At 34.6% G+C, this 16,655-nt stretch overlaps 1 protein-coding gene across 1 annotated transcript in view; it reads right to left on the bottom strand.

The window, feature by feature from the left end:
• The window catches only part of ADGRV1 (adhesion G protein-coupled receptor V1), a 511,275-nt gene that overhangs the window by 368,708 nt on the left and 125,912 nt on the right, over positions 1 to 16,655 (bottom strand). The window contains exons 36-44 of the mRNA XM_070569690.1: positions 15,433 to 15,563; positions 14,406 to 14,505; positions 13,589 to 13,768; positions 12,533 to 12,696; positions 9,429 to 9,522; positions 7,120 to 7,198; positions 6,877 to 7,015; positions 6,056 to 6,197; positions 1,987 to 2,249 (exon numbers count right to left, since the gene is read on the bottom strand). Of these exons, the coding sequence (XP_070425791.1) occupies positions 1,987 to 2,249; positions 6,056 to 6,197; positions 6,877 to 7,015; positions 7,120 to 7,198; positions 9,429 to 9,522; positions 12,533 to 12,696; positions 13,589 to 13,768; positions 14,406 to 14,505; positions 15,433 to 15,563 (1,292 nt within the window). The remainder of the gene's footprint in view (positions 1 to 1,986; positions 2,250 to 6,055; positions 6,198 to 6,876; positions 7,016 to 7,119; positions 7,199 to 9,428; positions 9,523 to 12,532; positions 12,697 to 13,588; positions 13,769 to 14,405; positions 14,506 to 15,432; positions 15,564 to 16,655) is intronic.

A 16,655-nucleotide genomic window follows, 5' to 3' on the forward strand; every position in this document is an offset into this window, starting at 1 on the left:
CACCATTTTTTCATTGTAATACTGATCCCCATAATGTAATAGTTATAACTGTTTCAAGTTACTACTTCAAGATTCTTTTTTTAACTGAAGTATAGTTGCCCACTACTTTCAAGAGTCAATAATATTGTAATAACTTTGTATGGCGTCAGATGGTTACTAGACTTTCATGGCAATCATCACGTAATGTATATATATGTCAAACCACTATGTTGTACGCCTGAAACTAAAACAATACTGTATTGTCAAGTATGCTTCAATAAAAAAAATTTTTTTTTTAATTTTCAACACTATGATATAGTACACTGAAGTGCCTAAAAATAAATATTTATGACATTTAAAAATAACATTGAGATTAAAAAATTAAATTTAGGTCCTCATTTTTGCTAACTCTATCCTGCCCCAGCTATATAACTGCATTCATCTCATTCTAGTCCAGGATTCATTGTTAAAAAGTAGTTATAGCCACAGCAGGCACAAATTAGAAACAATCCACATGTTTATCAACAGGAGAATGCATAAACAAACAGTCGTCTGTTCAGGGAAATGCTACTCAGCAATATAAAAAGAACCAAGTACTGATGTGTGTAACCTCACAGATCTCAAAAATTACGTTGGGCAGAAGAAGCCAGACACAAAAGAGTACATGTTATGATTCTATTTATACGAAGCTCAAGAATCAGCAAAATGAGTCTTCGGTGACAGAAAGCACGAGAGCAGTGTCCTCTGGGAAGGGCAAGGGGCAGGAAGGAAAGTTCTGAGAGATGGCAATGTTCAGTAGATTAATCTGAGTGGTGGTCACATGGATGTATACATATATTTAAAGTCATTGAGCCATACACTTAAGATTTTTGTATTTTACTGTTTATACCTCAAAATAAAAACGTGGGGAAAAAGGCAATTATTAGGGTGAGAGAAAAATCTATTTAATGCAATTTTCTCAAACATTTAATTTGCCTAATGAACAGAAAGGTCTTTAAACATGCTGTGAAAAAGCCTTTTAAGAAAATAATAATAATAAATATATAAAAAATTAAATAAATAAAATAAAATTTAAAACATTTTTTAAAAAGAAAAAACATGACTGCAAAACAATGGTAAATTCATGAAAAACTTCAAATTTGAATTCTTTTATATCTATACCAAGATGTAAGTGTCCTCGGACAAATCAAAGTTTCTAAATTTGCAAGAACATGAAAAAAATTGGCCATGCAAATGAATATGAATTCAAAAATGTGTTGAACTTTATACAAACACCATAAATAAAATTATTTAATTATTGGATGGACTGTTTTTAGATGAAATGGTTTTAAATATATTATTTTATCATTATTATACTTCATATAGTTGGCTTTAAAAATGTCTTAAACTAATACAATTAGCTATTTTAAACCTAAACTATGTTTTAAAAATAAAGTTTAGCAGCAGGCACAGAAAATTATTAATATAGAGAAAAAGAAGTTCCAGAAGGCAAATTTTGCAAGTATAGATCACATTTATAATTAATCCCAAATCCAGCATTTTTCCTTCAATAAGCTATTCTTGTTCACATAGAATAGTTGCTTCTTAAAAAAGCAATCTGAAGTAAGCAATTATAGTTTGTTTAATGAAAATGTGGCAAAAAGAAATGATTGGCTAGGGCTTAATGACTGCCAAGAATGGCTTAGAGTTTCTTTTAGTTCGAGGTTTATAGACAACATGAAGTGAAGTATGATATTTAAATATATTTAACATTTAAAACAGCAATATGTATATTTTCTTTATTCTTTGCACAGTGCTCTACCCTATTAATAGAGCAAATTTCTCTAGTTGCACTCTGTGCAGACTTTCTAGCCATATAGCACTTCCACACAGTAATCTAATCATATCTTGACCTATCTCCTAAACTGGAAGTATTTTTTTTTCTTTCTAGGACCTAGAGTGCTCCTCTAAGAGAAAATTATTTTGTAAATATTAATCATTCATTCTTAGTAAAGGTTCCCACTGTACCTTGAAGCGAACACCTTCTTTTAAAACAATGTAGCCTTTGGAAGGTGTCAGATCTTTAGACTCCATTGAAGAATTCACTTCTGTCACAATGAACTGAACTGCCACAGTTCCGAACAGTCCTTGTGCAGGTTCCCGAACAATGTGCAACACTGCAACACTCTCCTGGACGTGGAGAGCTGTTGGTTCTCTTAGGAAGAAGTGCTCACTGTTGTTAAATGATAGAACTCCAGGGCCATCATCATTAGCAAGGACAGTAATTAAGGCTGTAAAAATGAAATAGTAAAGTAAGAAAACAGAATGGGTTATAAGTGTTGAGGAGTATGTGGCTATTTCATTGTAAACTAACCCATTTCTTCTCTAGATCATCTTAAAGACAAGAGAAATTTTAAAAAGCATTTAATAAAATTCCACATTCACTCAAGATGCAAAAATACTCAGTAATCATGGGATAAATGGCAGCTTCTTCAACTTGATGCAGTGATCACTCTCAGAAGGCAACAGCAGACATCAAACTTAATGCTGAAACATTAGAAGCGCTGCTACTAAAAACAGAAACAAGACAATGATGTCTGTCATCACTGCCACTATTCAGCACTGTCCTGGAGCTACCAGCCAGGGAACAGGGAGAAAAGCAATGGAAAGAAAGAGTAGGAACTGTCGCTATTTCCTAGATAACACAATTGTCTTAGAAAACAAGAGAAAAAATTAACCATTATAAGAGTTCAAAATATAAACTGAGTAACCTTCAAAAATCAAGAGCTTTCAATTTTTACTATCACTAGTAATAATATTAATAATAACAACTGAAACAACAACTAATACTATTAAGAACTTCCTGTTTAACCTATATTAACTCATTTAATTTTGACAACAACCCTCTGAAGCTGACTCTATTTTCATTCCCATTTTACAGAACTGATGGCTGAGGCACAGACAGGTAACTTGCAGAAGTGCACAAAGCTAGGAAGCTTCAGAACATGCATTCTTACAGACTAGATTACAATATTTCTATACATCAGCTACGACTATTTTAAAAAGTAACAGAAGAGGGACCTTATTCATAATAGCAACAATACCTACAAATTAAAGTAAATATAAGATCTATATGAAAAAATTATAAAATGTTAATGCACGCTTGTGGCAGCTGCTATCAGTGCCTCACCCATACCCCCTGGGCCCACTCTCAAGACGCCTTCAGCAGTTCTTTTTGCCCAGTGGTCTCTCTCTACCTGAGGACAACATCAGCTCAAACAGGAGTCAAGCTAGAATTGCTGGAGACTTAACACCCAAGAGCAATCCTCAAACGATGAGTGATAACAATTGATGAATGATATGTCCCAGTTTCTTCCTTCTCAGTAGGACGGCCAAGAGCCTTGTTCAACTCAGTGTCTAGGAAGGAGTCCAGCAGCACTGAGCCACAGTTGCCCAAAGAGGTACCATCATTCACACATCTCCTGTCAACCTTCCTCTCTCTCTGTCCTTCTTCACTTCTCACTATGCCTCCAGAGATCACCTCCCAAACAAACTATTTCCACCCAAATCCTTGTCTCAGGGCTTGCATTTGAGGGAACAGAAATGAAAGCAATAATATAAAGAATATCTAAATTAATGGAGAGGCATATCATATTTCTAAATGGAAAAACAATGTTTAATTATGTTGATTCCATCCAAACTAATCTAAAATTTCAATGCAACCTCAATCTAAATACTTTTTATGGAACTCAATTTGTTGATTCTAAAGTTCATATGGAAGAGACCATTTGAAAGAATATGTGAGATGCTTTAGAGACAGAAAAATTAAAGGTATTTGGCCTAAAAAATAACAAAATGTACTTTAAAGCAAAGATAAATAAGACAGGATGTTATTAGCACATAAATAGGCAAACAAAATAGAATAGAGTCCAGGAAAAACAGAGGATAGATAGATACATAGATAAAAATAAATTTCACATTGAAAATCAATGGCTAATGGATGTCTCATTCTCTATATGACATTAGGATACCAATTATACATTTTAGGAGAAAAATGAAGTTGCATCCTTATTCCACATGACATCAATGAATAAATTCATTGTGTTAAATAATAAAATGTAAAGCAAACTATGAAAATATAGAATACTGTATAGCTTTTGAGCAGAAAAGATCTAAATAAATAGGATTTTAAGTGTATCAGAAAATATTTGATTTGATTTTTTAAAATTTTATAATAAAAGACACCATAATAAACTTAAAAGATAAATGACAGACTAGGAGACACTGTCTACAACATATTTAACAAGCAAAGAATTGACTTCAGAATACATGAATTATTCCTACAAACCAATAAAAACTGCAAACCACAGAAAAGCACATAAGAGATATTTTAAAACCTATTCACACAAAGAAAAAGAAATAACTAGTGTCAAATTCACTAACGAACAGAGAAATAAAGAAAAAATGTACAATACAACTACATATTTTTCATTCATTAGAATTAATTTAAAAAAATGTTGAAGACCAAAGAAATTACTGGTGAGGATGTAGAGAAACAGCAATTTGACATACACATGTTGGACGTAGGTAGTATGGAAGGTTGACGTTCTTTCCACTCAACATCCGTTGTACTCAACAGATAATCTTAATTGCCAACATATACAAAGATTTATATACTAGAATATTTACTGAAACTTTATGAAAGTTTGGAGATCGTTTAAAGGTCAAGTAACAGGGAATGGTTTAAAAATTTACTATCAAAGCACTTACTGTTCTGAGGAATTTTTTAACATTTAAAAAGAAAATTACAAGCATAACATAAACTTGACAAAGCCCAGTAACACATTCCTTCCTACTACTCATGGGGTTGGGCATGCAACCTACATAATTCCAATCAGAAGTATATCAGAACTTTTTAGGAATGCTTGATTTTGAATACTCTCTCTTTCCTAACACATGGAATGTAGAAGAGCAATGCTGACCACCATCTTGTGACAATGGGTAACATTAGCTTTGGGATGAGGCCAATACTCCCAAAGGCAAGGAGCAGAGACAGAAAAGAACAGGATCTTTGGTCAGTTTATTCAAATTGGGTTTTCTGTTGTTTATATATAGAAGATTCTTAACCAACACACGTCCTTTTTCAACCCTTCACATACAACCCACCATGCTATACAACAAAATGCTTTCATCTTAAACACATATTCTCTGAATGTGAAACAACAGCCACAGCCTCAAGAGAAAAGGTTCTGAGGACTTAGAAATATCAATTTATTTTATTAATATGACAATAAAAGTAAAAACCAGTTCTCGGGTTACTCTAAATTCTCTCACGTTTTTCACTACAAATCAGACTTTTTCACATAATGGCCAATAACTTAGGAAACAAAGAGTAATTACATTAAGGGAATCCCAAAGAACACTCAGCCACTGGCTAAAACAGGATGTTGAAGAGTCAGTCAACAAGAGTCAACAAGTCTTCTAAATCCACCTGCCTTTTCTATCACCACAAGGGACCAAACTAAGTGACTTTTCAGAGCCCTTCCAACCTGAAATTTCTGTGTGTCCATGAGGGTTCTTCATGTGTGTCTTTTTTACCTTCTCTAAGCAGAGAGCATGATAACTAACAGGCAGTGAACCAGGAGGACTATTAGTTCCAACAATGTCAAACTGCTCCAATCAAAGAATTACGACTCCCACAATCTGTCTGAGGTATCACTACACTTAAACTCTACATGAAAATACGACAGCAGTTAGATGACGCTAAAACAGCTACCTTGTCACTCCTCCTATTGCTAAACAGGAAACCAAAGAAGCATTCAAATTCCAAAGGAAAGACATTTAGAAATTAAATAAAACCTACAATAACTGCAGAAATGATTTAATATTATCTTTGCTAGTGAGCTTTTGTTTTTTAAATACACACACACAGGCTAGAAACACTGTTACACTGACAAGGAATTCCAAAATGCTTAATTTAAAATATTTTTCTTTCTAAGCACAGAAAACCATCAAGACTCTCTAATTCCTACATCTACCTCTAAACTGGGAAAACAGTACGGGGAGAGGGAGCCGTGTATAAGAAATTATCAATTACCTATTGTATTTCCCCCCAGCTCCAGTCCAGGAGAAGGATTTGTTAAAATCAGCTGAAATGTTTCATCTCCTTCTGGAATGTCATCATTAAGAATCATGATGTCAACATTTTTATACCTTTCTCCATTAGCAAAATGAAGAATCTGGTCAAAAAAGGAAAAGTAGACAGTATTATATTTACATACACTCTGAGTTTTTATAGTTTGGAAAGAAATACAATACAATTGTGAATGGTAAGTATAAGCTATTTTACAGGGCTTTTTTTCCCTTGTTTTTTGCATCATCTCTTTTTATTTAAATTGACAATATTGAGTTAAAAAAGTAAAAGCTAATGGAGGAAGAGAAGAAAGTAAACATTTGGTTAAGGAATAAAAGGCACGAAGAGACAAAATAAAAAGTACCTTAAAATACTAAAGGAGTTTCAGTAAATTAAAACAAAGAAATGAAAGAGCTAAAATTTCCAAGATGCATAAGAAACATTCTGGGACGGTCAACTAATGATATAAATTCTTTAACATGATAACTTGTATCAGGATAATTTGTATTCTCCATGATCAAATATTGCAATAAGATAGCAAATGAATTAAACAGGGGATTTCAAACTTTTCAATAAAATAATGAACAAATGAAGTAAAATACAGAACAATCTTTAGAATAGCAGTGAAAAGTAAATTTATACATTTTACTAAAATAATGAAAGCAGCTATTCCACCATGTGGAAATCTTTAGTCCTAATTTACGGTGGAATATATAATAGTTTATTATTTTAAAAGTAATTGCTTTATACAGGACCTAAATCACTATAATTCTCAAGAAATTCACCATCGGGGTGAAGATGTAATCCAGCCCCAGCTGTGCTTCCAAATTCTGGGCATACACAAACAAGGACACGTGGCCAAGAGCCCCTTTGCTCCTCTGGGCTACCAATGCGAACCTTCCTTGGGTTTCATTTACTTCAAACCTATAATAAAGAGAATACATTCATTTTTCCTTGTAAGCTTTTATTCAGTAGATAGTAAAGAATCTAAAACTCAGAAAAGGGTTCTCATGCAGCCTTAGGTTTACCGGCTATGTTGCCACTTGATTACACCTCGAGCACCATCGTTGGCATCAATAATAATTTGTGCAGTCAAGCCCTCTGAATCTGAAAAAACAGAAACATTTTCTTAAATAAATATAAATGATTAGAAAGAAAAGTAGTTGATATAGAAGTTAAAGAGAGTTCCTTTGAGATCATGTAATTCCTAACATAGAGGTATTGTCAACATTATTCAAATAATGTTTAAGAAAATAAAGACATAAATACTTATAATATTTGAATACGGAAACATTTTGTTAACAAGAACCACTGACTTACAGAAATTTAATCAACTGAGAACAGTATGAAATAAGCAACCGAAGTTATAATTTTGTCTCTATTATTTTAATCCATTTCAAGAAGAAAGGAAAACAGGGACAGTGGGAAGGAGCAGCAAGAGAAAGAAATTGGAAGATAGGCAGGGAAAGCTGCAAAGAAAAATACACGTGGTAAAAGAGACAGAGAGAAAGACAGGGATACAGACAAAAGTTGGGACAGATGGTAAAGATGGGGAAAGGTTTGGTGGAGAAAAGAGAGACTAAGATTGAAGTGAGCTTCTCTTATTCCTTTTTATTTTGTATCCTGCCTACCACGTTCAGTATGTTACCAATATCCAGTATTCAGTCTTGAAATATTAACTGACCCTGTTACCGGATTTCTTATTTTTTTTGCTTTTTAGTATTTTTGTCCTTTACCTTTTGAATTTCAGAGGCACTACCTTAATTCAGGATATTTATGACAGCTGCCTGGGTGGGGAAGGAGTAGGGAAAGGGTAACTGAGCGCAGAGAACAACGGTGTAGAGGAAAGAACATAAAATCAGGATTTGTGCCCATCAGACTCAAGGCTACAAAGCAGAAGCCCAGCTCCGCCATTTCCTGGCTGTGTGACTTTGAGCATGTTACTTAGATTTTCTTAGCCACACTTTCTCATCCGTAAAATGGGAAGATACAAGGAATGAGGGTACTAACATACAAAGCATTTGAAACAGGGGCATTAGAGAGCAATCAACAAAAGTTAAACTATTCAAACTACCTCTAATACGAGTATGAAAGCAATAGGAAGTATTTTGTTTGTTTTCTTAATGTGAACAATAATTATCTTGTAGTAATTACTTGATGGTAGACAGCCTAGTCATTGAAGTTCTACTTTTTTTACAAAAGAACTGAACTTTTCCAAATAAGAATATGTTAATTGTAAACGATCATAAACGCAATAAAAATTAACTTTAAAAAAAAAGAATATGTTAAAAACCGACTGCTCCCTTTGGATATTTTCAAAGTTGTCATAGTGAGCCTCAGAAGTGAATGAGGAGCCCCTGTTCCTCAGGCCACTGCTCTTGGCTGTGCTTCTCCTCCTTGAACCCAGACTCACTTCCCCTCTACCCAGAGCACCTTCTGCCAAGGGATGGGGTCTGGCTACCTCAGACCCACTCACCACTTCTGTGGGCTGTCGCACCTACAAGCTTCGGACAAAATTCCAAACATTAAATGCCCAACCATAAACAGGAGTTTGTGTTTTAAAAACAGGAATACATCTTTTTAAAGTAATCTACACAAATTTGTACTGAGGTTCAAGTGTTACCTTTCAGTCTGTAATGAATTAACTGAGTCTTTTCTAAAGCATGAAAAGAAAGAGAGAAAAGGTCAAAAAGAAGCAGAAAACACAACAAACAAACAAATAAAAGCTCAGCTTAACCTAAAAGAAAATGAAATTATCTGACAGTTTGGAGATTTAATGAAAATAGCTAATTTAAATTTTGAAAGGAAAATGCCTTCTTAAGAACTAAACCTATTTTGAAGGTTACAAATTTAGTTATGAAATAGTTGTAAAATTTAAAAAGCATCACAAAATAATTCTTAAATGTCTTTACACTGTCCAATGTACAAAAGTGCAATATATGGTAGTCTCTAAAATTAAAATAAATCTAGGGCCAGCCCCATGGCCAAGTGGTTAAGTTTGCGTGCTCCTCTTCAGCGGCCCAGGGTTTTGCCGGTTCAGATCCTAGGCACAGACATGGCACCGCTCATCAGGCCATGCTGAGGTGGCATCCCACATGCCACAACCAGAAGGACCCACAACTAAAATACACACGCATGTACTGGGGGAATTGGGGAGAAAAAGGAGAAAAAAAAAAGATTGGCAACAGTTGTTAGCTCAGGTGCCAATCTTTAAATCTAAAAGCCCATATTTTCACACATAGCCAAGATTAACAGACATCACAATGATCACTTCTAATTAAAAAATGAAGTAACTTTACTTTGTATGAGTAAATAAAAATGAAGAAACACATCATACCTAGTCTAGGAGGAAATGAAGTGAAAGGAGCCATGATAAGCTCAACATAAGTTAAATTCACGAGGAAATACTCTTCTAGTTCTGGCACATCGTCCTGCAAAAATTACATCCATTATATTCCCCATAATTATGCTCTTAAAGTAATTACCTCTCACAAGTCATTTTTAAAATTATCTTATAAATATATATGCTTAAATAGTAAACAGAAAATATAAAAATGCAAGCAAAAGGGTAGAAAAGATTTAAATCAGAAAAAATAAACGTCTTGGCAATGATTCTTTTGGATTTGACACCAAAAGCAAAAGCAACAAAAGCAAAAATAAACAATTAAGACTACACCAAACTTAAAAGCTTCTGCACAGCAAAGGAAACCATCAACAAAATGAAAACGCAACCTACCAAATGGGAGAAAAGATTTACAAATCAGGTATCTGATAAGGGGTTAATATCCAAAATATATAAAGAACTCATACAAGTCAACAGCAAAAAAACAATTAATACAATTAAAAATTGTGGAGAGGAAATGAATGGACATTTTTCCAAAGAAGATATACAAATGGCCAACAGGTACATGAAAAGGTGCTCAACATCACCAATCATCAGGGAGATGCAAATCAAAGCAACAATGAGATATCACCTTACGCGTGTTACAACGGCTATCACAAAAAAGACAAAAGATAACAAATGTTGGCAAGGATGTAGAGAAAAGGGAACCCTTGGGCACTGTTGGTGGAAATGTAAATTGGTTCAGCTACTATGCAAAACAATATGGAGATTCCTCAAAAAATTAAAAATAGAACTACCATATGATCCAGCAATCCCACACCTGGGTCTATGCCCCCCCAAAAATAAAAACAGGATATCAAAGAGATATCTGCACTCCCATGTTCATTGCAGCATTATTTCCAACAGACAAGATATGGAAAGTACCTGAGTGTCTGTGAACAAATGAATGGATGAAGAAGCCGTGGAGTGTGTGTGTGTATGTGTGTGTGTGTGTAGTGAAATACTATTCAGCCATGAGAAAGAAGGAAATCTGCCATTTGTGAAGACATGGATAAGCTTGAGGGCTGAAACAAGCCAGACAGAAGAAGACAAATACTGAATGGTATCACTTATATGTTGAAGGTAAAAGGAAAAAGTCAAACTCATGGAAACAGAGAAGAGGAAACTGGTTGCTGGGGGCTGTGGGACGCCGGGAGGAATAGGGAGAGGGTGGTAAAAGCAAACAAACTTTCAGCTATAGGATGAATAAGCTCTGAGGATCTCTTGTAAAACATGGTGACTGTAATTGTTAACACTGTATTGTATAATTGAAATTTGCTAGGAGAGTATAACTTAAATGTTCTCACAAAAAAACAAAAAGATAAATACGTGAGGTGATGGATATGTTAATTAACTAGCTGGGGGAATCCTTTCACACTGTATACATTTATCAAATCATTACAATATACACTTTAAATATCTTACAATTTTATTTACTTTTTCAGATTCTACATATAAGTCATACCATGCAGTATTTGTTCATTATATCTCAATAAAGCTGAAATTTAAAGAAATAATAATAAAAGTATTCAACTTATACCTGGTTGTATGATAAGCTATTAGGCTGAACCACATGAAATCACTAACATTATATCATTTTTTACCTAGACTAATATAATATGCAAACCAATTATATAAATACATGAACCTAATATATTTTAAATATAATAGGAGCAAAAGATTTATAACTACCTTAACGTCCAATGATTAGAATGAATAATAGAACGATACCATGAAATAAATACAGGCTTCGCAGTCAAGGCGACCTAGTACCAAATTCTGAAATTTAAGATGAGTTACTTAAACTTTAAGGCCTCAATTCTGCCATCTTTGTAATGGGAGAAATTACATAATTTATGGACCAATGTGATTTACAGAACCAGCGATGTAAAAGGCACTGTCCCCCACCCACCCCCACTGTTTCCCACCGCCATGCAACAACTCTCCCCTTCTCACCCCGCAGCCTGCCTTATTTCTCTCTATATAGGTCTGCAGTCTCTTAATCTCGTGCTACTCAGGGAACAGAAAGGGCTGCAAAGACCTAGGGAGAATAAAAGAGGAACTGGAAACCGTGTGTTCATCAAACTGGACTCTGTAAAGGAAAGAAGGGTGGCTACATATTTCCCGCTTTAAAAACTAACATATCTGAAGAGTAATCCACTTATTTATATTCAGTTACATCAATAGATTATATATTTGAAAAAAAAAGTTACCTTAAAGTTTTATCACATCTGATGTTATATGTCACATACTGACATAATATTACCTTTTGCCTTATGCTTTAGAGTTCTCATACTGTTACATTAGGTCGCAGCGCCATGGTAATCAACAAAATAAGAGTTATTGACTTCAGATTGTGGATAGTTTACTTATAATTTTGTAAAAGTAAAAAGCCTCTGAGAAAATAAAACCTTTTTCTAAAATAGAACCCCTAAAAGACACAGTAATTGAAAATGATTTTTCTAAGGCAATATTCATTCTCTCTCTCTTTCCCACCCCTACCCCACACACATACCATCTCCTACCCTCTCCATACATACTATTTTCATAAACCTCTTGGCAATGCGTTCAGGCAGCCGAAATACTATGTCCCAAAGCAGCACAAGATTTCACAACATGAAAAATCACTTAAAACACAATTTCAGTCACCAATGATTACTTTAAGTTTGACCATAATCACATTTTATGCCATCAGCCTCTAGTGAGTTTCTCATTATCTCTAATTTAACCAGGCCTAACAACTAAGATGCTAACCTACATGGATTTGCTGGCCCAAAGACTCCTTTAGCATAATCAAAATGTTCCTTTGGAAGCTCTTAGGCTAATGCCATCTAAATGCCCTGAGGAAATTCTCTTTACCATGAGATGCTTCTATAACAAAATACACAACAGCAGACCAGCCTATCTAGAAGAGGAACAGAAACCCCTGTGTGGCTAAAAAAAAAAATCACAGAAAAAAATAAGCTGATTTAGAGGCACCAGAATATCCCATTAATTTCTACTTTGTATGTGGTTATTCAGATTTAATACAATCATAGTGAAATAACACAAGAGTTTACCTCAAGTATAGTAATGTTGATGGCTGCTGCAGTTTCCCCTTCTTCTAAAATCAGAAAGCCAACCACCGGGACAAAGTCAACATCTGGCTCAGCCAGATTTCCTTCTGTTTGGTTCTTTAGACTCAACACTCCAGGGACCGTGGTATACGTGACATTGATAGCTCCTAATTGAATTTGTTGGGAAAAGATTTTACAGTTATTTAAACTTTTAAAATAATACCTCATTGAGAATGTTTTTGCCTTTCCTAAAAGCACCTGCAGCAGCTTGGATTATTGGCCCCAATTCCTCGCCTTTTCCTATATCCTTGGCCTTTACCATCACTGGCTCAGTGATGTCCCGCCGTGGGCAAGGCATGCTGCCCTGCCTCCAGACTTGAAGTTTGGCCGTGTGACTTGTTTTGGCTGATAGTACAAGGTGAAAGTGATGATGTGCCAGTTCTGAGCCTAGATGTCAGGGGGTCTGGCATGTTTTTGCTTGCTTTCTTGTGCCTCTACTGGTCCCGGGAGAAGAATGAGAGACATATGGAGGACCGCTTCCCCTGGCCAAGCCCAGCCTCAGTTACTGGACCCACAACCAGCCTATTATTCCACACTGCAGAGATTTCATGATTGTTACACAGCATTTTTGTGACAACACACCATTCCTTTAACCTTTCAAAAATAAAGAAGTTATAGGAGCCAGCCCCATGGCCAAGTGGTGAAGTTCTCGCTCTCTGCTCTGGCAGCCCAAGGTTTCGCCGGTTCGAACCCTGAGTGCGGACACGGCACCACTCATCAGGCCATGTTGAGGCGGCATCCCACATGCCACAACTAGAAGGACCCACAACTAAAATATATACAACTATGTACTTGGGAGATTTGGGGAGAAAACACACACAAAAAAAAAGATCAAGGAAACTTAAAAAAAAAAAGAAGTTATAAAGTCCTGTCCTGAATTAATACATTTTAAATTTTTTCCTGTTTTTGATTTATTTTAGCAATGGCTTTCATCTACACAAGCAGAATATTTAAAAAGCACCTGCCTGAAAACCCCATTCATTCTAGAGGAGCACAAACCTAGAGACCCGAATTCTCTGTTGATGAAAAGCTGAATTGTTATGTTAGCCTCTTGTAGCAAAACAAATCTTGATGAAAGGGCAAAATTTAAAACTCCATGTGGTTCATCGCTGGCTTCTACAGTCAGGACAGCTGCATATCCTTGAGCATCAAGCAGAGCGATTCCTGCTGGTGGCACTCCTAAAAATGTTAGGGACCACAAAAAATCTAACAGTGATATGGCATTAACTTCCAAATACTTAAAATATAACCCCACTCTCTGAAACATATTAAAATAACAGAAAGCGTTCTCTTTCGTTCACTTCTCGAACAGAAATCTTCAGGTTGACCAACAGAATCTACATTTTAGTTGTCTTTTTCCAGATAAAAAATCATGATTTTTTCGTTTCATGTATTATTATCATTATTTCCTACATTCATTATCTGAATTACAGATATTGAGTAGACACTGAGGAGAGTACCCAGATAATTTGCTCAAAATGATTAAATTTGAATTATTTATATTATTGGTCCAAAATCCAAATTGGTCTGCTAATATAAAACTAATTACAGAAAAATTCTCCCTCTGGAAATGTACTTTACTCCATAAGGGAATATTTAGCAAAATTTTTAGAAGTTTTTCCTGAGTTTGTAAAGATAAGTATTCCCATTCTGAGTTGATGTTTTCTGGATCTAACATTTTTATGAGACAGGCAATATTTAAAGTAATTTTTTTAGTTGGTATGCATCTAATTGTTAAATATAGGGATAGCAACTATTATTTTTTTCTGAATAAAATAATATACCAGAAAAAATTTAAAATTGAATTCTCTATTACCTTGCGTCCTGACATCATAGAGAATGACTTGGTATACTTCTTTCTCCTCAGGAATGTTGTCATCCAACAAATGTACAAATATTGTTTGATTCAATGACCCCTGTGTCAAACAGAAAGAAATTTATCCCTCTACTGTCACTGAACACAAACTATCTCCTGCTTTCATTGGCCTTAGAAATTGCACATCCAAATATATTTTCACTGAAAGGGTTCTATGGCTTAAAAAATAAATTAAATAAAGACCACTGATTCAAAGCAATAAGCTTTCAAGATTTCTATGGTAGTAGTGAATAGGAAAAACTAAAGCATGGAAAAGAAGATCAGTGTTGCAAGGAAAACAGTTATTAGAAGTCCAATGTGATAGTCAAGGCAGAAGGTTATATGGGCATGGCTTAATATTGAGGCCATGGAAACGAAGGGTAAAAGAATTAAACACGTTATCAAACGAGAATTCACACCAAGTAAGTGCAGAGAAGAGAGGAAGACAATAGAGTTACAATAAAGTGGTTCCATTTTTCTATGCAAGAAATGCTTTTATAAAGTTATTTCCCCACCAATCACCTTCTTTCAATCTATCAGAAAGAGACTCTAAATGGAACCTCAAAAATATAGTGCAAACAGGACATAAAAAGACATTCATTTTTAGAGCTATATGTACTCTTGTGCATTTAAAGTTCAAAGACAGTGAGGAGTAAAAGAGGGACAGGCAGTATCCAACATCTTCCAAAGGACACAGTTGGCACCAACAGCAGGAAGGCAGGAGAGTACAAAAGAGCTTGGCTCAAACAAAGTAGACATTTTCCATTTCCTTAAGGGAGATTTACCAAGTACATATGGAAAAACAAACCCCTCCTTAAGTCTCAGAAATTCTTTATGTGAGTAATGTTCTTCCTTTAGGTTTCTAAGCAAGTAGCTCTCTCACCAAGCTCTGTTAATCATTGTATTACATAATCCAGTTTTCCCATTTTCTTCACAATACATTGTTTCCTCTAGATATTTGTGGTAAAGCTTTTCCTGGTGGTATTACCTCAGGAAAGAAGAGGTGTCCAGTAAAGTTAGCAAAATTGAGTTCTAGATTTTTCCCAATAATTTTCCAGGTAACAGTAACATTTCCTCGACCAGGGGGGGTTCTTATCACATGGAATTGCAAAATTTCTCCTGCAAGTGAAAAGGACAGATTGTTAAATGCTTCATGGAAAATGAACTGAACATTTGGACTCAACAAAACCCAATCCCAAACATGCAACCTTTACAGCACCTTTTCCAAGAACATTACAAAGCTGGTCTGCTTTGAATTTTCTAGAAGCTTTATACATGCTTATTGTTTATTAACACAGGGATCCCACTTCTAAATACTTCCATTTAGTACAACTTCAGGAAATTCAATACGTAAAAGTTACAAAAGCACATGCTAACACGGGAAACACAAATTTTTATACACTCCAAAACATGCACCAGAACATAAACGTTCTGTAAATTAAAGAAATTAACAAAGTTCTTATGGTCAAAACTAGTAACAACACATGTAAATTCTTCCTTCACTTCTCAAAAGGACACAAATTCCTTACACTGATAGGCAATGTGATTTTACACAATGCATGCATAAAAATGCTTGCAAATACCTGAAAATCACATTTCTTTAATTTGTAACTTACATATACCATCAATGATTTTGTTTTATAAAAAGAAATACAAAGGAAAGGTGTCAAATCTGTACATCAACCTCTGTAACTTCACCAAAGTTACAGTTACCCTTCCTGGATAATTGAGGTATTTCAGATGCTTTCCATTCCTGACTTTTATCTTCATGTAATACTTTGTAAAACTGAAGAAAATCATGATAGTCTTTTCTTTTAAATTGCTAAAAGTGGAATGTAAGCTCCCCGGGAGTATTGTTGATGGTCATGGGGCTTGCTGAAAATATGCTCAAGTCAAAAGTCTTGTATGATGATGGACACAAGTTAAGGAATACTAATGAACTCTATCACTAAAAAATAATTATTATGAAAAGATAAATGGAATGCTGTTTAAAAGGCTTTAAAAGAACATATCCCTATTTAAATTGTGTAGCACAAACATATAGTTGAAAATTATGCATATTCATTAAAAATATCACTTTTACTTAGTTATCCAAATAAGTTAAACACATCTGACACTTTTTAAACAATAGTAGAAATAAAACAATAAAATGTAAATACCTTTTTCAAATATTTTTTAACTACCACAATTTTATTTCTGAAGATAATAAAA

The sequence above is a fragment of the Equus przewalskii genome, chromosome 13 (assembly GCF_037783145.1).
Source record: "Equus przewalskii isolate Varuska chromosome 13, EquPr2, whole genome shotgun sequence".
Classification (NCBI taxonomy): domain Eukaryota; kingdom Metazoa; phylum Chordata; class Mammalia; order Perissodactyla; family Equidae; genus Equus; species Equus przewalskii.